The sequence below is a fragment of the Lasioglossum baleicum genome, chromosome 1 (genome assembly GCF_051020765.1).
Source record: "Lasioglossum baleicum chromosome 1, iyLasBale1, whole genome shotgun sequence".
Lineage (NCBI taxonomy): Eukaryota > Metazoa > Arthropoda > Insecta > Hymenoptera > Halictidae > Lasioglossum > Lasioglossum baleicum.
In genome coordinates this window covers 24,103,916-24,127,586 of record NC_134929.1, presented here as the reverse complement: position 1 = coordinate 24,127,586, position 23,671 = coordinate 24,103,916, and the positions used below count along the sequence as shown (strand labels likewise).

The window sequence follows — 23,671 nt, the reverse complement described above, 5'->3', positions numbered from 1 at the left end:
TTTCATTTTTCGAGTAATACAATAACATGTCTAAATTCCTGTGATACATTCTGTCAAGAAAGTACCGGGGATCGATCATTTAAAAAGCCCGCTTAAAGGGATTGTTGAAATTCTTTTTGTCGCTAAGTTGGTACAACTGTCCTCTATACTCACGCGGAGTTTGAGCGTTACTTGTCATTTAGTTTGTTTACAGTGCGCCATTTTGTCAGTTCATCTCAAGTGTGTTTTGCGATTTTTGCGAATTTTCTGCAAAAACTCAATCGCGTTAAGGTCGTTGAAGACATGTTAGAACGAGTCAATTCCGACCCCACATTCATAAAACGCATTGTAACTGATGACGAGACATGGGTTTACGAGTTTCACGTGCAAACCAGTCAACAAGCTTCGGAATGGCGCCTTCCAATTGAGCCGGAACCGAAGAAAGCACGTCAAAGTCGATCAAAAGTGAAGGTGATGTTGACAGTTTTTTTCGATTACCGCGGTGTTGCGCACTCGGAATTCTTGCCACAAGGTGAGACAGTAAATAAAGAATATTATCTGAGTGTTATGCGGCGTTTGAAAGAGCAAATTCGTCGAAAAAGACCAGATTTGTGGAAAGAAAACTCATGGATTTTGCACCACGATAACGCACCATCTCACAAGGCTATCATTGTGAACGAATATTTCTGGCCAAAAACTCATTAAATCTTATCGAGCAGCCACCGTATTCCCTTGATATAGCTCCGGACGACTTTTTTCTTTTTCCAACACTCAAATTACCACTTCCAGGCACCCGTTTTCAGTCGATAGATGACATAAAAGAGAATTCGCGGCGAGTACTGAAGTTGATTCCAAAAAATGCGTTTAAAAAATGTTTTGAAGATTGGGTTATTCGTGGGCATGAGTGTATTATTCCGAAAGGAGCCTACTTTGAAGGCGATACAATAAATTTCGATGAATAATACATATTTTGTGTTTCATTGACCAATCCCGGTACTTTTTTGACAGAATGTATCTTTAGCCTGTAGTCGAGTGCAGAGGGTTCAATCATTTTGCAAGCAAAAATTTGCAATCGAGGTGCGAGAAATAAAGTTCGAGGACCCCCGAGGACGGTCCTGCAGATTCTTCTGCAGAGAAAAGCAATTCCAAGCCGTTTCGATGGTGGGGATACAGGGTCAGCTGAGAATGGCCTAAGACAGTTAATACAGCAGGTGGTAAAAATATCGCGACCCTCGTAAAAATAGTGGAGTACTAAATCAAAGTGCTTGTAGGCGTCCCAGGACCGTGATTCAGTAACTGATCTGAATTTATCCTTTTTTCTTTTGCGCGAGAATGTTTTAGGTGGACAAGCAATTCCCGTAGAAATTCGAATGGAGATAAAGGGTCGTAAAGTCTGAGAGAGGCCATTCGCTACGGTCCGGCAAAAGGTATGGACGTTTTCTTGCAGCAACGTCAGTTTGGAAATGTCTTACTTTTAGTGAAAGTGGAAATTTATGGATTGGGCTAACTAGAACGACTTCTGGAGAAGTAAAACCTGAAACGAGAGCACATGTTCTTGAAATGTGTCTAGAAGAATAATCTAATATCAGGGTTGTCGCACACAACCTAGAGAAACAACGTTCCCAAGTCCATCGACTACAAAACAAACTCGAAGAGAAACGCTGAAGATCCGAAGACACCTAAACGAGTATTGTCTGTAAGACCCAGGTCAGTCTCGAAGACAATGTTTCTACTTCTACTTGGCCGACGCGCGACGCAACAAATGCTCTGCAACGCATGCAACCTTTATGAAATATCACATTTTCCTGACGCACATGCAGCGACACGATCTACAAGCGCGAAAGGGTAGTTTCGAGTGTGTAGCATCTCGTGTACACAAAAAGCCAACGAGGCGGAAGGTCTTTCGGCGAAACCTCTTGCCGACGACTACGGAATTCAGTCGTGCGTTCACCCTTTTCACTCGTGTTTCCGCTACACCTTTGCCCGGCCCCCTTTTTCTCGTATTATCTCTCTCTCTCCCTCTTTCTCTGTATACGGCATATACAAAGCTCCCGGAGCTCTCGTTTTATAGAGAAACCAGGCGATTCCGTTTGTTTTCTTATTTTCTGTATGTGTTTGTCTGTATTTTCTATTGTGTGTGTGTGTGTGTGTGTGTGTGTGTGTGTGGAGAGAGGCGTAAGTGCGAGCGCGCGCCGCGCGTTCCCTCTCGAGCGTGAATTTCCGTCCGCGGAGCGCTCGAGGAAGTCGGTGCTTCCGGCCGACCTTGACCCGGTTCCTGTTCCAATGTCAAACCTTGTTCCTCCGTTTCTCCTTTACTCCATCTCTCTCTCTTTCTCTCTCTCTCTCTCTCTCTCTCTCTCTCTCTACCTCTCTCTCTACCTCTCTCCTTTTCTCCCTCGATAAGCGCCGAGACACGATCATAGAGAGCGAGGCTAGTTGACGCTAGAACTTCCGGACCCTTCAAAAGATTCAGATGCATTTCAGATTCACGATTTCGCAATTGTTGCGATTGTAAAAGATGATTTTGCGGACCCTTAGACACGCTATTTTGTCGTATTTTGTAAAAAAAATGACGAAATGTCTGGATGAATAGGATAATGTCATTTTTCGAAGCCGACATATACCAGTTACTTTTAAGGCACGGTTGGATTAATGTTAACTCGATCGCGGGTATCCACGGACGCACCCCTTTGTCCTGTGACGGCGTCGCATCTCCAGTCCGTCTTGCTCGTTCTCTTTACCGGTTGCTCCCCTTCCCGCCCTCTCTATTCAACCATCTCTAATCGGGTTACTCCGTAGGCCAAGGTCTGGATTTCAAAGGGGAACAAGTTCTCTCCATCTCTCCGTCTCTCCGTCCATCTGGCTCATGGTCCTTCTCGCACGGTTTCCCCAGGTCCCCGGAATTGATTCCACGGAACAAACGTATTACCTCCCGAAAGGATAAAGCTCTCTATAGAAGTTATCCGGTTCGATTCTCGGCCGTATGGTGCACGGGTGGCCTTAATTATCCACCGATAGAACGACAGAATTCAGCCGGACGATATTCCCGTGGGTCGTGGGTTCCGGAGAGAGCGTCTCGCGGGTAGAGACTAGAGACACCGATCGTCTTCCGTACATCTGGTTATACTCTGGCACAGTTAACCATCTTACAACAAGATCTTCTGAAAGCTGTCGATGGAACACCGTGCAAAAATTGAGAGAGTTCTCCTATCGGATTGGTGCATATCAAACGTCCGATTTTAGAATGCAAATTTTCGATAAAAAAACGTGTTTATTTACGCTCCGTACAGGTAGTACCCGAATAACTTGTCAATTCTACGTACGGTGTATAAAGCCTTAGAAGAATACCTTATACGTTATCTAATGTGTGATCTATAGTCCGCAAGTGTCTAAAAAGCTCAAATAATAGCCTCTGACAACAGGGGTCACCTATCCATCGAAAGCCAAAGTTCTCCTCAAGCCTCAGTTAATAAGACGTATGCGAATGCGGCGGCAAACAGTTCACTTCCTAGGAAAGACCAGGCCATTGTACATGACTCCATTGATGGTCTCTCTAACGATGATTATTTAGACGGTCTGGAGAAGCTAATCAACATCAGCAACATAATGTTTATCTCCAAAATCTCCGGTGGGAGGATATGTGTATTTCTATCCAGTGTCTCCTTAGTGGAGAAGTTATCGGATAAAGCTATTCAAATAGATAATCTCTCACTGAAAATTAGACCGTTAATGGAAAAAAACAAAAGAGTTGTAATCTCCAATGTCAGTCCTGTCATACCACATGATTTTATAGCTGATTTGTTAAAAAGTAAAGGGTTAACATTAGCCTCTCAAATTAGCTACATTAGGGCCAGCTTAAACAAACCGGGTCGGTCTCACATCTTATCGTTTCGACGGAAAGTTTACATCAAGGAAGAAGACGAACATCTTCTACCAGAATCCTTACAAATATGCTATGAAGACACGAATTACTGGATATATTTCAGTGCAGACTCTACAAATTGGTTTATATGTAAACAGAAAGGGCATATTGCTAAGATATGTCCCAATGCTATTGAGAAATCGACTGTTGACATCACTACAAGTATGGACAACAATGCCGTGGCTACCAAGGACTCAGTGTCTCAGTTCTCGGAAATCAACATTAATCGTCAGAACACAGGATTAAAAAGAAACGCTCCACCGTCAACCACCTCTGGCAACACTATTGACGAACCATCATCGAATAGTCCATCCTCGGATCATAATGAAAATAGTTCTTCATCTAATCTGGAAAAATTAATTAAAGCAGACTTTTTAAAACCCAAGGCTAAAAAGCCAAAGACATAGACGCTACTAGTCTCAACGTAACTTCTCCGGAAGAAAAGTTACCGAACCTAGAAGAAGCATTACTACCAGCAAAAGAATTAATTGGACGGTCTTCTTCATCTCTAGTCTTAGACTACAATCAATTCAAACGATTCTTATTGTTAGTCAAATCTATGCGACAACACAACTTGTTGAATATTGCACAAGAATTCACAAACGATGTAATAGGTTTGATTAAAATGATTGACGTAGTGATACTCCAACTAGAGGATGGATCTCTTAAGGCGAGGTGTTCCAGAATAAAAGAAAAACTTCTTCTGCAATCTGCTGGTGATCCTTGAATGGATTCCGACCAATCCCAATCGTCCGACAGCTGTTTGTACTAACAACGGAAATACCTATACTTCAATGGCTTGTCTGCGCCTCACAAAGACCTTAAAATTCTCCACATTTTGTCGTCATATTAAAATCTTGGTCTTAATCAATGTTCGTTATTTGAAGTGGCCTGTTGCCAACTAATGCCAAATAATGTTACGGTGATAAAAGGGTCATTGCAATTTGTTTCCAGGAATGGAGGTCGTTTCTACGACTAGATATTATAAGTTTGCGATTTATATTGTTTCTTGTCTGCGGTTGCAATTTAACCGTGAGTAGAAGATGATCTATGGGGCATATAAAAAACGACAGTAAAAAATGGCCTGCTCGGAGCGTTCTATACAGAGGGGGCGAGTTTTCTACCATTTTCGCTCACAAGGCAAAGAGCTTGTTGCCCACTTATTCGTTGCCCACGCCCAGTTTAACTGAATAAGCATGGACAATCGGCCCCAGCACCATTTGTAACGTTTATATTTAAAATGCGATGCTTCCTTGTTTAATCTATGTACCATTCTGAAAAGTCTCAGACCTCTGCAACCCTTGACTTCACACATAAGGGTTTCTAGCAATTAAATCGTAAGGTATCGAAACATTAGTTCTGTCTTGTGTATTTTTTTCAAAATTTTAGGTCGCTCTCCAGGAGACAGAAAATTTCTACCTATTCTACCTTCCACGAGTGAGCTAAATTTTCTTTCGAATTTTGTTTTAATTTCCAATGTGACAATATTATTTTACACGATACGCCGACTATTCACTATTCGCATATACATAAATACACGTATCCGTAGACACAAGTTTCTGTGTAAAACGTAAGTTAAACTTTACGATGACCGAGAAGCTAAAACTCATTAACAAACTGGGCTCACTTGTGATTTCTAAAGCCGTACGATATTGTGTTAACCGTAATTATTTTCGTTATAATAAAACGCTCGTTTCGCGCGTTTTCCGCGGGTATATTTACCTTTCCTTGGATTGTCTCGGAATTACGTTTTATTTCCAGGTTTGAAACAGCGTAATGGAAAAAACAAATGAGAAAAGCGTCGTCCTGTAAAAACCCGTCTTGCTATCTCGTGCGAATCTATTCATTCCGTTCTTATTCGTTTAACTCTGTCGAGGTTTGCCATGCATTTGCAACAATATTTCTACGCTTTTCTCAAATATGAGACTCTCCTTGACATGGCGAGCTCGCGAGAAATATTTCGCAATAGTAAAATTATCAAAGAAATAAAAATATAATACATTAGGTTGACAGATAAATTTGCGATAAGTAGTTTTGTAATTGGTTTAGTAGTGTTCACACCGATATAGCCGACCCGATATTTTATCTGAAGACATTGAAATATCTCGAGAACTATGCATCGGATCAAAACAAGTGGGTAATGAAAGTTGTTCGTCGCGAAGGGGACATCCAATGATACCAAACTCGACCTTTAAAAAACTTAAAACTTAAACGGGAACTCACATTTTTAATTGCAGATTTGGATTCTCCAGAAAAAAATACACAAATTTGATCTAGGAGTTCTTGAATTTTGGTTCACAGATGGCGCTGTAATGGACAAAAATCAAAATGGGTAAAAAATCGTTGAAAATTGGGAATATCTCGAAAAATACACATCAGATCAGAAAAATAAAAGTAGACGTGTCACGTCTGCCGACGTGTTGCCATAGGTTATAAGCATAGCCAATAAGAGTAGGATATTGTAACCGTAATTATTAAGAATATTGATTAGTTATAAGTAGTCATACTTCGCTCCGTTCATCAGATCCGATTCTCACCTCATACCATATACCCATTCTTATCTTAACCCTTGTATAATAATCATATCTTAATGTATTCCCCGTAGCAGTATCACGTAGCATTCACCGTAATCATTAATCGCGCGCTTCTCATAACATCCATAGCGTTATGTCTAACGAGACATCCGGTAGAAGATAAGACACCTATGTATTCGACCTCACGATCCTAAAAAGAGTTCAGTTAATTCAGTTCAATTCGGACAGCCAGTCTGACACGTTCGTTCAAGACTCCAACGAGGCTCGCCGCCTCCTGGATGTCCCGGTCCGGACTCCGACGAGTCCTCGCTCTCATCCGCCTTTGAGCGGTCCTGCTATAACACGCGCTTCTAGTTCATTATAATTTCATTTCATACGTTACAAATATATTCCCAGTTATTAATTTAATAAGTGAGTCTCGCTTAGTTCTTCTCCCTACATCCTCGCGCTGGCGATACTTTCCTATTCAATTCGCATTCGTCGTTATCAATTACGAAAGCTCGTGCGCATCAACGAACGCGAGACGGAGGACAACAGCGGGGTATCTCCGGTCAACCGAGGATCACCGACGACGTGATCTTCCCAGGACGAGTGAGGATCATCGTCCTTCCTACGACGATCCAGCCTGATTCGACTGCAGCCGTCAGCGAGCAACGGAAGCAGTTCGCATAAAGGAAGCCTGCCTGTCTTCACCGATCGCTATACTCAACCGTCCGATAAGTTGCTAGATATTTCCCTGCGAAGATTCGCGCCGTCTCAGTTATCTCTGTTCTCGTCCGCCGCTTTGGGGCGAATCTACCGTAAGCGTTAAGTAGAATACGCATGTTCGCGAAGGTCGTGGTTCCCAGTCAGACGTCGGACGTAACGTGCCGCGTGGACAAAAGGTTGTATCGCATTTGAGAGCGTCCAGTAAGGGGAATGGGTCGCGGAACGATAGTTTTCGCGAAAGTCAGACTCCGGGACGTAACAAGACGTATTTGATATTTTTAAAAATGCTATTCAATAACACTATAATTGACTCCTCACCACCACCTCCTGAGAGTGTGGGGGAGAGGGAATTATTTCAAAATCTTCAATGGGAAACCCTTAAGAAATTGTTAAAGATGCTTTCAGTTCCAATTCTGAAAGAAAAGTGACCTCTGACCGCACTGCACTGCCTTTTATCCCCTCTTTGATTTGTCGGAGAAATACAACGTTGAGAATGGAGTTTCCCATTGAAGATTTTGAAATAATTCCTTCTCCACCCCCCCCCCCAGGAGGTGGGGGTGGTGGGTCAATTATGGTGTTATTGAATAACATTTTTAAAAATATCAAATACGTCTACTACTTTTATTTTTCTAATCTGACGTGTATTTCTCGCGATATCCCCAATTTTCAACAATTTTTTACCCATTTTGAGTTTTGTCCATTACAGCGCCATCTGTGAACCAAAATGCAAAAACTCCTAGGTCAAAGTTATGTATTTTTTTCTGGAGAATCCAAATCTGCAATGAAAAATGGGGGTTCCCATTTAAGTTTTTTATCTTCCCCCACCCCCACCCCCAGGGGATGGCGGTGAGGGGCCGAGTTTGGTATCATTGGATGTCCCACCTTCGCGACGAACAACTTCCATTACCCACATGTTTTGATCCAATGCATAGTTCTCGAGATATCTAGGTGCACGGTAGTGCACCAGCCAAGTTCCCGCATACCTCCTTTTACACGAAACAATAGCCGTTTTTTAGAGGCTTATAATAATTAACTCGGCACTGGAGGCAGATGGAGAGATGTAATTTCGTACACGTGTTAAATGCTATCATGTCTCAATATTGACAAAACATTAATCTTCCAACATTAGTAGGTTCCGAAATATGGGACCTAAAAAATCGCTTTTGTCACTGACTGACTGACTGACTGTGTTCGGGCTCAACCGTCGGCTGCGCCCAACAACAAGCGGGAGCATCGACCGAGCGACCGAAAGGACCGCCGCGGTCCCAAAACAAACGCGCGCGCCCGTCAAAACGGTCGCCCGCACCGGCCGTTTTCGATTCGAACGTCGCGTCGATCGTTGCCGAACCGCTCGGCAACGTGTTCCCCGCGTCAGGAAGGCGGTGATATATACACCCCGCGCACCGATGCGCGACGAGTTGAAAGGAGAAACGAAGCGTGTTTAGACACTGTTCCAATCAGACAATAATCGACTACCTATCGTTCGAGTATCGCGATCCCTTGACGCGATTCCCACCGCGAACGAGTTCACGCCCAGCGAGAACGTGCATTACGCGCCCACGCGAATTGTACATAGTGTAAATAGTCGTTTTTAAATATATTGTACCTAGTGTGTTGTAACCTGTTGTCTAAAATCTTTCGTAATCGTCCCGTCGTCCACACCGGCAATTCCCGTCCCGAAACCGACGGAACAGACTGACTGACAGATCATCAAAACCTTTTGGGTACTTCCCATTGACCTACAAGCTTGAAATTTGGTACATAGGTCCACCATAACAAACACTCAAAGGAATAATTATCAAAGTTCGAAATTTTACACCTTAAAGGGGTTGTATTGAAAAAAAAACATTACGAAATAGGTAGGTAGGATAGAACATAGTAGCATAACATACATACATAAGTATACGTTTTATTAGCATCGAAGTCGCAACAAATACTGATGAAAAAACCAATCGCTCTAACGTAAACAAAAGAAACTGCACCGAGCACCGTCTATAACGGCGGGGGGCAAACGTATCCGAGCGTCGCGTCGCCGGCAGAGTGTTAATCTTCGATACATTGAATTGGGATTTTGTCTTGCTGATTAGAAAAGAATTTTTTTTCTTTGATATCTACTTGATAATTGATGATAATTCAACAAAAATTGATGAAATCCCAACAAAAACATCTGTAAACAGGAGCCAAGTTCTTATGGCCGTAAAAATTGTGAGATCAAACAAAATACGGCCAAGTTCGTTAGTTTAGAAATACCTCTTGCAATACTGAAAAAAGCGTTTGTAAAAAGTAGTTTAAAAGAACGCTATTTAATTTTTAATGAATTACATGGAGTGCTAAATTATTCAAACTTGGCCGTTACTTTTTAAGCCAATGGCCATAAAAGGTTTTAGGTAGCCGCCGAGTTTGAATAATTTAGCCCTCCATGTAACTCTTTAAAAATTAAATAGCGTTCTTTTAAACTAATTATTACAAACGCTTTTTTCAGTATTGCAAGAGGTATTTCTAAGCTAACGAACTTGGCCGTATTCTGTTTGATTTCAATGCTTCAGATAAAATGACCACCCTGTATATAAATACATAATCTAGAAGCAACAAATGTCAAATTAAAAAATTTTTTCTATTTACATGGAATGTATGGTTAATTTAAAGAAAACTTCCCCTTTCGTCTATTTTGGACTAGAATATCCGCTTAACACGACGACAAACAGTTCTTTCGTGTATCGAGGGAAATCGTTGGCTAAGCAGGCGAATTCTGTCGATTTTAATCCCGTTAATCCCGTTCGGAAAGCGCTGGAGTCTCGCTTGGGAACCGTCGAGCACTTTTATCTGTTGAAAAGGCAGCCGCGATATACATATGTATATTTCCGCTTTGATAAGCAACACCGTGCGGGACGCTCAGGTTCCCGGGTAAATTCGAGGTGCGGGACGGGCTAAACGTGACCGTCGTGGGAACAAGAGGAAAAATAAGATTCAGCGGGCAACGCGGAAAAGGCGGAAAAGGCGCAAAAGGACGGGAAAAATAACGGAGGGAAGAAAATACGAGGTTACCTATATCGCCGTCCGACTGGGGCATAAACTCTTGCAGCTCGTTGATCAGCTCTCGAATCTCCTCCGAGTCCTTTTTGATACTGCATAGCTCCTCCTCGTGGAAGTTGGGCGTGATCTGCTTGCACAGGAGGATCTGAGAGATCACGTTGCCGATGTTCGACGGCCCGGTCCGGGAATCTGAAGCGGAACAACCGAAACAAACTTGACACCACGAATCCCCGGAACTGGAACAAATGACGCTTAAAGGATCGAGGTCTAACATCTAACATGGGTTTACCGCTCACACCTGTATCTTCGCGTTAAACCCCTTGAGCATCAGCTACGTCCCTACTTTGTGCCATAAACGTTCCTTGAATTAAAGGGAACAGGCATTTCTTCGAGTCAAAAACATCGAATTCCTTTTTTATTCAAAAAAATGTAGTTCTTGCCCAGTTTTTATAGAAGATACGTAGCATAAAATAATGAAAAAGTATTGGATCGAAAAGAAAGTTCTTGCAATTAAGTTGGAAGCTAAAAAGGCAAACGATTTATCTTTACAAGATCGTTTTTATACTACGCGACGCAGATAGAGTAAGCTGCTTAACGATGCACCGATCAAAGTTAAAGTAATACAGAGAAGGTAATTAGAATGATTTCCATTCAGAAACGTTGAAGCCAACATTTTGCTCATCCCGGCACATTGAAATGAACACGAAGATTGTTGTAATTATAATAGTTTTTTGAAACACATAAGCCCAGGAGGGTTAATTAATTCGTGTAGTTTATGCTCGATTATCATTGGTTCTTTTCCGCTAATAATTTTTAAAGGAATTCTCAGTTTATTTAGCTAGTGAAAAATGACCGCTCGGTGCATATTTAGGTTATCATTTTTCTCGTCGGGTTCAGAGCCTACGTAATTATTTTTATATCGTGATAAATTCGTCGCTGATTATGCGGGACTAGGGAAAGATCCTCCGCGATAAGAACTTAATAAAAAGTTTAATCGGGATACCTTGTTTCAGACTATCTCGATGCCGTTTTGCTAAAAGCGTGTTAACACAGAGTTACAACACGAAACGCAACATAACATGACCCGCATTAAATGTTTTATCCAACATACAGATTTTTATGCCATTGGAACTTCCTGCCACCGCTTACGTGGACTTTGAAAATGTAATATATTCATTTTATCCAAAATTTACATGGACAATTAACTTTGCTTATACAATGGAAATCGGTACTGTTCGTTCGTCGTTCCAACCATGGAGAAAACGGTTAAGTTAGGATAGGTCAGCCTATGCATAATTTGCTTTATCAACGGACAACACAACAACAGATCTAGACGGACACACCCGAGGAAGTTCCGGGCCTATTATGGCAGCACGAGTGGAAGATACCGCAGGATCTATGTAGTCCGCCGCGCCGTACGACTTCAACAACTTGTCATTGGGTCGGTCGTCCCGATGTTACATTCATGAAGAGAGCGCGCAACGGGGGCCTCGTTGTCGATTTATTTAAACAGCGCGGCGTGACCCTGACCCGGTCGGTTTGTTCCCGGGAATTGAACAAAAGGGATTGTACAACTCACCGTAATACCCGGTCATGTCCATGGGCACGATACGGATCAGGTTCTCGCTCTTGCAGAGTTCGCGTAGGAATAATTGAACGACGTTGAACAGCAGCATCAGATTCGGACAGTCCACAGGGATCCCAATGTCCGTGGTTCTGCAAAACGAGGCACACGGCTCTGTTGGATTATGGTCTCTTATTAGAGCAGGAAGTGGTAATGTGTCCCACCCCCCCCCCCCTCCCCATGCTCATAATACAAGACATTTAGCGGAAAACGACGGTATAATTTGTTGCGACGTGGATACCTGCAACCCGCAAAAGGGCCGAGTGCCGGCAGCGCCAATTGTGATACTAGTGATGAAAGATCCGGTGTGCCCTAAGGAAGCGAGGGGCGGCCGACCCGCCCTTCCCCGGCAAATACACTCACTACTACTACTAGTCATAACTAAATACATGGCACTAGTTAGTCACAACTCTAAGTAATTGTTAGTTATTGCTTATTAATTATGAATAATCATTAGTTAGTTTAAGTGATCAGTCATCAATCTTTAGTCATCAGTCACTATTGTGCGATTAACATACATTAATATGTATACTTAAACTATGATATATCGAAATTAGCAGTGACCAAACGTGTCATAATCTGTATTTTATATGTTTATAATGTTATTCAATTTTCCGGATGGTTTGGTAAAGACAGGAATAATCACAAAACTGAGTTTCTCTATAAAAAGAGGTTTTTTTTTTTATTTTATTATTCGTGCTCCTATTGACAACTATTTACAATCTTACCTGTAAAAAGAGAAACGACATTAAATGTCAATTATTCACTGTCCTTTCCCTATTCACACAATCTTTACTTCTATCTGTAATCTGTATTTTCACTTTCTTAGGTTAGTCTTAGCACGTGTTCCCTTTTTCATCACACACCTGTCTTTCTATCTTTCTTTCTCTCTCTCCCTCCCTCTGGTGTTTGTCTTACTCATCTGTGTTTACTACCGCGCCATGTGTGCGCGGGATAATTTAAAAGAGAGTGCCATGTATATACTTTCTTTACATGTTTATAAACTAATAGGCTAATTTTTGTTATTATTATGTCTTATTTTAACTTATAACCATTTTTAGTCATTAGTCACAGTGAAATTCTGATTGCGTATTTAGCCATTAGTTATGCCATTATAGTCAGTATTCAATACTTATCCTTAATAAAAATTTAGTCATTACTCATTAGTCCTTACGCTCAAATATAATACTTATGTAGTCATTACTCATAGTGACGCTCAAGTATTTACTTAGTCATTAATTTAATTTAATTTTTAATTTAATTTTAATTGAATTAGTCACTTTTGTAGAGCTTATCAAGTTATTAGTCAATAATCATAATTGTGACCAGCGTTTGCCCAACTCTGCATCTTGCTAAACTTTGTTTGTTTATGTATCTCCAAAAAAAAAAGTCTGGAGATGTTAGACCCGGATTTTTATGATTTCAGATCAAACTCAGTATTTTTTGTCATTACAAATATTGGGATATTCGCCACAATTTGTTTAATGAAACCGTGCACACTAGGAAAAAATGTTTTATACGAAATATTGTTATTTTTCGATGTAGGATAAGAATATGAAATAAAAAATATGGGTTCCCATTTGAAAAAATGAAGTTGCCCTTCATCTGTCCCTTAAACGGCCATTATGGAAAAATGTGCATTGCGCCATTAAATGTGACCCTTCATATGAAGAATATTTTATATAATACATTTTTTCATATTCCTGCTGGTTTCCGTAATAATTGACTGTCTCAAGATAAATGGACCACCCTGTATGAATCTATAAAATGCGTTTTCCAAGTTTTCGTTCGAAGCCTACATGAGAAAGTTGTAAAAAAAGCAACTTATTCTATTTTGTTTGTGATACTAAATTAAAAATTTTCAATACATATCATCTAGTAAATTAATCTATTCCAGTTTGGTCGATTTACAGAAAAGTTATTCTATTGTAATTTAAAGGCTGTTCTACAGGGTGTCTCGAATTTAAATGGCAAAACTTCAGGAGCGTGTAGGGGACCGAAAAACTAAGACAAAAAGTCTTTTAGAGATTTGCTCCTTTTTGCTTCGTTTTGGAGAAAATCGCAAAAAATGAAACAAAACAAGTTTTCAGTTTTGTACTTATCTATTTACATTTTATTTACGTTATCATCTATTTAATGTAGATATTGTTCAAAATGTTGCTCTCTTGCAGCAATGCAAGACACACATGGATTTCTTCGTATAGGGAACCTTGAAGCAGAAAGTTTATTCGGTGCAAATCAATTCAAGAGAGCAATTAAGAGACCGAATCACAGATGCAGTGCACCAAATATCACCAGAACAATGTTAAGTTGTAATTTATCAAGTCAGTGCCGGATGGAATGCTTGCATTGATGCAAGAGGGCAACATTTTGAACAATATCTACATTAAATAGATGATAACGTAAATAAAATGTAAAAAGATAAGTATTAAAAACTGAAAACTTATTTTGTTTCATTTTTTGGGATTTTCTCCAAAACAAAGCAAAAACGAGCAAATCTCTAAAAGACTTTTTGTTTTAGTTTTTCGGTCCGATAAAAGATTGTTCTTTATGACGAAAGAGTAGTTAAATCAATTACAAAACAAGATTATACTTTTTATATGTATAATGTATAACCACCGCTTCGAAAGAGATTCACGAGAATTGATCAGTTTTCCAGCGTTTACATGAAACAGACACCTTAATGTCGCCGCTCTGGTTTTGCCACCCCCGCAGCCAGAGGCCGAGAGAATCGCACTTATCGTTCGCTGGCAGTTTCGAAGCCGAGAAACTTCCCTTGTATCCGCGGGTTATCGCAGTTTACGTAGTTGCCGGGCGTGTTCGATCCCTCGGATACCTCTCGTCCTATTATACTCGTCGATTAATCGGAATAAAGTCTCGTCTGACAACGCGCCAGGGACACGCGACACAGACACTCGCCGTCCTTGCTGATTGGCTTACTCGAAACTGTTTAATGAGTTCGACGAGCTCTCTCGATCATGTACAGCGACAGCGACCACAGCGTTGATATCCGCACACTCTTCATAACAGAAAAATTGTTTTAACCCCGCGGACATTTTTATATTACCTTCCCAAAAAGTATTCGGATATGATACTTACAGTCTCAAAACTTTAAATTTAGTGTTTCAAGCAAAAACAAAGGTGTCGTCTACACTAGCAAATACAGTCGGGGCAAAAGTAAGTGGACATGACTGTTATAAACTTAAGTTTTATTTACTATACAGGGTGAGTCCGAAGAAACAGAACACTTAAATATCTCCGTTACTTTTCGTTTTACAAAAAAACTTCTTAGGACAAAGTTACACTGTTTCAAGGGCCACATGTAACGGAAAAAGTGAAAGAGAAAAAATTTTTATTGATATATGACGTCATTTATACTGTTCCGAGAACTATTGTATATGTACATATATCATACATTCGAGGAACCATATCTACGGCTGTCGATATATGACGTCATGATACAGAAATGAATACTGTTCCAAAAGCTATTGTTTTAAACATTCCAGGCCAAACCATCTCTCTGCCGGTCCTGTTACATTAATCTCTGCGATATCTTAGGATTGTAAACAAAGATAGAGCGGCGGCCCTTTGAGTCCGCATGCCGACATGACTTACGTTTTTGGTATAAAATGTCCTCAGTCTAAACCTAACTTCTGAAGAGAGAGCATCTACATAAATATCGTTTAAAAGATATCTGCCTGTTTTCTTTATTACAAAATTACCTTGCTTCCCAAAAACCAACAATCTTCGAGGTTATTTTTTTACGAGATTTCAAGGTCATCGATATTTTTTTTTAATGGAACGCGGTATTTTTTAATACATCAATCGATGCAACTGGCATTTCGTTATAAAAAAGTACTGACCTATGTATGTATGTCGAAAAGTTAGTAGTTCAGGAGATATTTCAATTTAAATAACTCTAAAACACCATTACTGTCGTATGTACTAAGACGTTACACAAATAAGTAAACGCTAACATCAATTTCAATTTCAATATCAACTCATCAACTTCAATTTTAAGTCAACCATTTCAGCTTCAATTTCTACTCTTCCATTTCAACTTCAATTTCAATATCAACTTTTCAACTTTAATTTCAACTTCAATTTTAACTCTCCCATTTCAACTTCAATTTCAACTCTTCCATTTCAACGTCGATTTTTCAATTTCAACTTCAACTTTTCAATTTCAATTTGTTAATTTCAACTCTTCAATTTCAATTTCAACTTCAATTTTTCAATTTCACTTCGTTAATTTCAACGTCAATTTTTCAATTGCAACTTCAATTTTTCAATTTCACTTCGTTACATAATTTCAAATCTTCAATTTCATTTTTAACGTCAATTTTAACTCTTCAATTTACACTAGCAAGTAAACGCTAACGTCTTTGTTAGTACGACAGTAATGGTGTTTTAGAGTTATTTAAATTGAAATATATCCTGAACTATACTAACTTTTCGACGTACATGGGTTAGTACTTTTTTATAACGAATGTCCAGCTGCATCGACTGATGTATTAAAAAGTACCTCATTCCATTAAAAAAAATATCAATGACCTTGAAATCTTGTAAAAAAATGACCTTGAAAATTTTTTCCCTTACACCGTTACATGTGGCCCTTAGAAACAGTGTAACTTTGTCCTGAGAAGTTTTTTTGTACAACGGAAAGTAACGGAAATATTTAGGTGTCCTGTTTCTTCGGACTCACCTTGTATAGTAAATAAAACTTAAGTTTATAACAGTCACGTTAATTCGACTAAACTTCATTTTTACCTATTTCCACTAACTGTCCACTTATTTTTGTCCCCGACTGTATCTATTTTGCATTGAAGTAAGTATTTTATTCAATGAAAAATTATTTATGTTGGAGTCATATAAAGTTCCATGTAGGTATAATAAATAGTTGTGTAGAAATTGGAGTGCGAGTAAGTAAAGGTTAAAAATCGCATAATTTACTTGAAAAGTTGAACCACAATAGATGAAACGTTCTGACGCGTTGAAAAATAGGTTAAAGTTTTGAACAAATTGATTTTTTCACATTTCGTTTACATACGGATCAATTTTGCCACGAGCTGTAGCTGTACAACAAATGAATTCGTGGCCATCATAATTGATTTCAATTGTAATCTTATATTAAATTCATATTTCCTACTGGGTTCCCCAGCTCTTGTCTAGTTTCAGGAAAAAACGATGATTGACAATAAAAAAAAGTGGTGTTCGATCCAACGAGCTTCAGCGTATACGCCCACATATCTCGCGGTTATCTCCGCTCCTGCCAAGACGGAAAATACGTGAATATATCGGGGGCGGTAAATGTCGTGCGGAAATGTTCCGTGCAAAATTGCTTATAGACTTCCGCCGCGCCGGCGAAACCGGAAACTCGATCGGACCAGCGAACGTCCGAGCTCGGTATTTACGCGAAAAATTGTCCCCGTTTTGAATCGTCGCGTCGCGTCGGATCGACCGTGCTTTGCATAAACGTTTCGGTGGAAAATCAGCCGCGATAGGTGATCGACGCGTTAATTACGGGGCACGTGGAGTGCAGAACGGTTAGGTAGCAGGGGGGCTCTGGCAGTTTATCGACAGCGCACGAATTTTGCAGAAACACGAAAAGAAACGGGAAGTTCGTGTCGCGGTGACGCGCAATCGATACCTGGGGGTAGCGTGATTCCAGATAACCGGCACGGGATACGTTTATTATTGTATGACATTAACGAGAAGTCGAAGAGAGCGTTCGTTGGCCAGGTAGATCGAGGACTCATCACTCGTGGATCGAAGAAGTTCGCGGCGAAAAGTCGTTTTATCGATAGAGCGACGTTTTCGAATTAGTTATGTACATTTATATTGCTTCCCGAGGGTTTATTGTCTTCGCATTGTTCAACGAAGACTATACACAGGGTGCCCCAAAAATGTTGTATAAAAGCTCTTGTATGTAAAGCTCTCCTTTTGTAACTCCTCAGTTGAGCATTGCTCCTCATAGATGAGGTTGGTGGAAGTTCAACAGATTTCCCTCAATCTTCGCTCAATATGCCAAGTGGTAATACTTTCGGATTAAATCGACCTGAGAAGACAACTCCCTAAGAACACTCCCACTCCACAGAAAATTGTACAACAGTTTATCAATCCCTGTGACTTGAATTTTTTTTTACTTTGCCTTTTGTTTTTGTTTTTCATAAACCTACATGATTATAGTCAACTATGTAAATAAAAAGCTTACCTTAATGTTATTAGTATGCGTAATAACATAAAAAAAGATAATAAATAAATAATAACCTATGTAACCTAAATACATAGACCACATCGAAGAGTGCAATGCACTCAAACTACAAAAAATAATGGCCAAATCATTTAAATTACATGAACTGCACGAACTTACCTCCATGAGTCGCGCGGATCGTATACGATCCATCAACTACCTCCATCAGTTCATAAGGTACTGCAACATGGAAGTGAAGTACTTGGCTACATTTGAACTGCCAATTGGTTTGTATTCAGAAGAGCCACAAGAGGCAAATAATAAAGTCTTGAGGAAATCACGAGCTGAAAACTCCCTAATGTGTTGCCGCAAAAAGACAAGTATACATAGATATTGTACGGCATATGTTATTATCATCCGATCCACTTATAAGCTCTCTAAGAATAAAGGATGGCGAGCACAAGGAAGTTCTTTCTCAGGAAGCGAAAACGCTGCTGTTAGATCAATAAATGGTGAGTCTCATAAGTGCCGAATGTAATTCTATTCAATTGGTAATTCTCAGGGCCAGATTTACAGTTTAAAATTTTGCGGTTTAGGGTTTAGGGTTAAGAAATGTCGGCAACTCAGCTGGGCGGATGAAGTATCGGAGTTATTGGGCATTGTAGATAAGGATTCTTGCTTGTGACAGTTAACGATTTTCGCGCAGCACGTCATCAAAGTATAGTCCCTCACGAACATTTAAAAAGAAATTCCAATTGAATCGATGAAAAACTGAGTTGTCGGCAGATTTTTGTCGAAAAAGATCGGTTTCTGGTCCACTGTGCGTCGAGTTTCTTTCGATGGTTCTCAAGGGGACGCAGAGCCCTAGCGATGCCGCGGGGATGTGCGTGTTTAAACATCGCTTAAATCGCAATTAGCGTGCGTTTGACGTTCAAAACGCAGCAGAAATGATGCAGCGACGCGACGTTACGAGAGGGTCGTCCCGTGGTGTGGGCGAGCTCGATCGCGCTTGTCTGCACGCATCCGAGAGCACCCGGTGCGGCAGCCTCCCCTTCTCTGTGCGCGTGTTGTTATTAAGTAATTATGTAACGGGATGACATATAATAAACGAACATGTAACGTCCCGATTGAATTTGCACGGAGATAGCGCCGGAACCGACCTCAAATTGCCACCGGAAACTTCCAGCGCCGAGTGTTTCTTGTTCAACCGCTACACGCCGAGCAAGTGGAATATGCAGATTTCGCGTTCTCGCCGGGCTCCTCAGCGGTTCGTATCAGATCGCCGGGAAAATAAAGCGTAGCCTGCATCGGTACATCGCCAGTAACGTTAAGACCCTCCAATTATTCATATTTGTCGCATCGACGCGACGTCCAGTTTCGGTGGAGTCAAAGGGAATCCTAATGGCCGGCATTTCGTGGCGATGATGGTTGCCGCGAAATAGGTTCGGCCGAAGCATCGGGAGTCAATTTTCAACTACACTTTGCTAATTATTATATAAAAACTTGTTCTGAACAATGTAAGGGAGGTGGTTGGGTTATGAGACGGGTTTTGTCTTTGGGCTGTAACTTTTTGCTTGATGAAGATATCAAAGAGTTTTATATACCGTTGGAAAGGTGAAGGAAATACGCAACTTTTATACGGAATATGTTTAGTGATTTGATCAACAAGTAAAATTTTATGGCCAATTTTCCGAGGACATGTTTTTTGGCTTCCTGAAAAAGTGGTTGGGTTGTGAGACACTCGAAAAAATTAACTAAAAGTGTGTGTGTGTGTGTGTGTGTGTGGTAAAATATAAAGTAAAACCCATGTAACTTTAAGCAAACATGAATTTTTATTTATTTTAAAGACATTAAGTGGCCAAAGAAGTTAAAAAGAATGGCAAAAAATTGAAAAAAAGCAAAAAAAAATGGCGAAGAGAAGTAAAACAAAAATATAATGAATGGAAGGATTCAATAGTCATCTTCCTGTTCGTCATCCAAGTCGCTGTCACAATGTTTGCATGTGAAAAACGCGGTATGCGCAAAAATTCCATCAATCCTTCATCGCAAACTGTGGAAATATCGTCAAAATGGCTGTCAACTTTCTTCGCATAACGCTGTAACGTGCTCTTATCAACGCCATATTCTTTGGCAGCCTTTCTTATGCCTTTCTTCTCCAGCAAATAATCTTTAACGGCACTAAGCACGGCATTAAAATTAATTTCTTTGTTTGCGAGCGATTTTCTTGGAGTTGACATGACTATAAATTCAAAAAATAAACCAAAACAAACGTTAAATGACAAATAAACACTTAATTCTAACACAACAACGATATTTGACAGTTCTAGTTCGCGTTTCTAGTACAAAAAACTAGTGTCTCATAACCTAACTATGATACCATTCCGAATGTGACAGAAAAAAACTGTGTTTGTCGTATAGGCGCAAAACTCAATATTTCATCGTAAAATGTAAGGAAAACACTAAATGAAAATGCATCACACTCACCTTTTTCAATTGATTCACACGACAAAATAATGTTTTTAAAAAAATGAGTAAAAGTTTTGGAAATTGATTTTTACACACGATGTCCGTATCTAATATGTATAAGCAACACGTCTATACACCTCGGTGCTAGCACAAAAACTAGCAGACGTCAAAACAAAAATTTGACAGCTGACAGATTGGAATTATCGCGATTGCGCGATTGATAAAAAAACGACTGTCTCACAACCCAACCACCTCCCCTACATTTGCGACCGGTTCGAAGTTCTTGGTTCATAATTTCCAGAAAATTATTCCAACATAAACATTTACCCAACGTCGCCTAATTGCTCTCGAAACAATTACAACGCCGCTATCATGCGGCGCGAGCACAAAAGATTAATTAATGACTCGTCGACCCCTTGATTGCGGAACCCGGGAGACCAACGAGAGTTTCGCTCTCGCTCTCTTTGACCGAATCCCGTCGAAATTTGAAAAACGCATTTGCATTCTAAAGGCCGCGGACCCGCTAGTTCGTTTTTCCAGCGGCGGATCAGCGCCGGGAATGAATTAACGAGGACCCGAAGGGAAAGCGGAGCTCATGAAACATTTAGATTTTCATTAGAACCGGCGCGGCGCGGCGCGGCGCGGCGGCGCACAGCCGGAGGAACATTTTTCAAAGGCTCGGGAATCTTTGGAGATTGCACACCGCGGTCACTGTTCTCCGGCAAAAGAACGCGAATCTTGCGGAATCGATAACATTCTTCGCCGTCGACTTCAAAGTCGCTCGTTCCTCGTGCTGTTTTTCACTCTGCTGCTGGGATCTTCGATTGTTGATTGAAGTGGTACCAGCAACGATTCACATTTAACATCAAAATTGGCCCGTCTAGTCAATCATGTGGCATTAGTTTTATATTTTATCCTAAAATCTGTATCAAAACTTGGATATAATTATCCACGTTTCGTGTTTGATCTACTAATTCTTACTACAGGGTGAGTCCAAAGAAACAGAACACCTAAACATCTCCGTTACTTTTCGTTGTACAAAAAACTTGTTAGGACAAATAAGTTACACTGTTTGAAGGGCCACATGTAACAGAGCAAGGGAAAAAATTTTCAAGGTCATTTTTTTATGAGATTTCAAGGTCATCGATGTTTTTTTAAATGAAATGATATATCTTCGTTAACTTAATGTTGTAGCTGACAAAATAACAAATTCATCCATGTAACACAATACGACCTACAAATGACCTTCAACTCAGAAAAATGGAATAAATAAAATTCAACGTGTAAGATTCATCTGCTTTATGTCTCTGTGTTACGGAAAATATTCAAAAATATTCCGTTGAGCTGCTATACATTCAAATGTATCGAAATACACAACATAATAACAGATTCGGTGTTGACAGGAAGACATTTATGATATACCTTCACCTATGCGTTCGTACGGAATCGTGTTTATCAACTACTAATTACATACTCTGAAGACCTTCTTGCCATCAGACTTCCACTGTTTCTAAGATTTCTAATCTATCAGTTTATCGATGAACGTTTCACAATGCGTTACTCGAAGGATGATAAGATTGATATGATTTTCAGTTATGAAGAAAGTCGACAGTGTTTAAGAGAAGCAGTGCGGTTGTACAAGGACCGGTTTCCTAATCGTAAAATGTCCATCAGTTTCCGTTTACTCCAATTTGACAAATAAATTCCGTGAAACTGGTAGTTTTGAAAATAAAAAATGTACGAAGGTGATGACTGTAAGGAATGAAGCAAACACGATTAATGTTCTGGCAGCAGTGGATACAAAGTATACAAACCCTCATTCACGAGAAAGTGGCATTAGTCAAAAATGTGTAGTGCAAATACTCCATGAACAAAAATTTCACCCCTTTCACCTATCAATTCACCAAGAACTTCATGGTAGAGACTTTGTAAAACGTGTCAACTTTTGCCAGTGTGGATTGCGACAATTGATAAACGATAGAACATTGTTTAATAAAGTATTATTTACCGATGAAGCTTCGTTTACGAATCACGGGCAGATAAATTTAAAAAACATGCATTATTGGTCATCTGAAAATCCGCGGTGGTTACGGACAGTCGACAAACAAAGACCATGGTCCGTCAATGTTTGCTGCGGAATTTTAAACAACCAAATAATTGGTCCTCACTTTATCACCGGAACATTAAATGTAGAAAAATACATTGCACTTTTACGAAAATCGTTACCAATTCTCCTGGAAAATACACCCTTGGACATTCGTGAAGATATGTGGTATCAACATGACGGATGTCGAGCCCATTCTTCCCGTGTCGTAACACAATTCTTGAATAACAAGTTTCCAAATCGATGAATTGGACGTAACGGACCCGTATTATGGCCAGCTCGCTCACCAGATCTTACACCCCTTGATTTCTATCTATGGGGAAAACTGAAAGACGATGTTTATCATGAACCACCAACCACTGTAGACGACATAAAAGAAAGAATCGTCAGGGCTTGTGCGTCGATTCCCTCAGAAATGAATTACACAGCAGTACGTACTGTAACTTGACGGCTAAATGAATGTATAGCAGCTCGAGGGAATATTTTTGAACATTTTGCGTAACAGAAATAAAGCAAATGAATCATATTGTGTTACATGGATGAATTTGTTATTTCGTCAGCTACAACATTACGTTAACGAAGATATATCATTCCATTTAAAAAAACATCGATGACCTTTTGAAATCTCATAAAAAATGACCTTGAAAATGTTTTCCCTTGCACCGTTACATGTGGCCCTTCAAACAGTGTAACTTTGTCCTAAGAAGTTTTTTTGTACAACGAAAAGTAACGGAGATATTTAAGTGTTCTGTTTCTTCGGACTCACCCTGTATAAATGTATAAATTCCGCGGCCTAATTATTACCATAAACCTTGAACAGGATTTGGATGACTCTAATAAATAATGTACTTGTATAACACGTTATTGTTTTCAGAAACTTTTCATCGACAAGGAAGAACATAAAATATTCCGAAGCTTCCAAAATATTAACTTTTAATTCATTATTGAAGAGATTGTAACAGAAAAGACAGAAATGCATTCTTTTAACTGAAGTTATTTTTGTCTGTCTTACGACTTAGCAAATCAATGATCTGAACTACTAATACACCTATGTGTGGACTATGTGTAGACCACGCGTCAACTAATCAATAGTTTCAAGAATAGTTGC

General features: G+C 39.9%; 1 protein-coding gene across 7 annotated transcripts in view; it reads right to left on the bottom strand.

The window, feature by feature from the left end:
• Dcma (decima) overlaps nucleotides 1-23,671 on the bottom strand; it is a 53,952-nt gene that overhangs the window by 13,083 nt on the left and 17,198 nt on the right. For 6 of the 7 annotated variants that reach the window (XM_076424741.1, XM_076424732.1, XM_076424760.1 and 3 more), the window contains 2 exons: nucleotides 11,756-11,892; nucleotides 10,189-10,365 (listed from right to left, as the gene is read on the bottom strand). In XM_076424741.1, the coding sequence (XP_076280856.1) occupies nucleotides 10,189-10,365; nucleotides 11,756-11,892 (314 nt within the window). Of the gene's footprint in view, nucleotides 1-10,188; nucleotides 10,413-11,755; nucleotides 11,893-23,671 lie in introns of all 7 variants that reach the window. The other variant, XM_076424788.1, reaches the window with a different exon arrangement.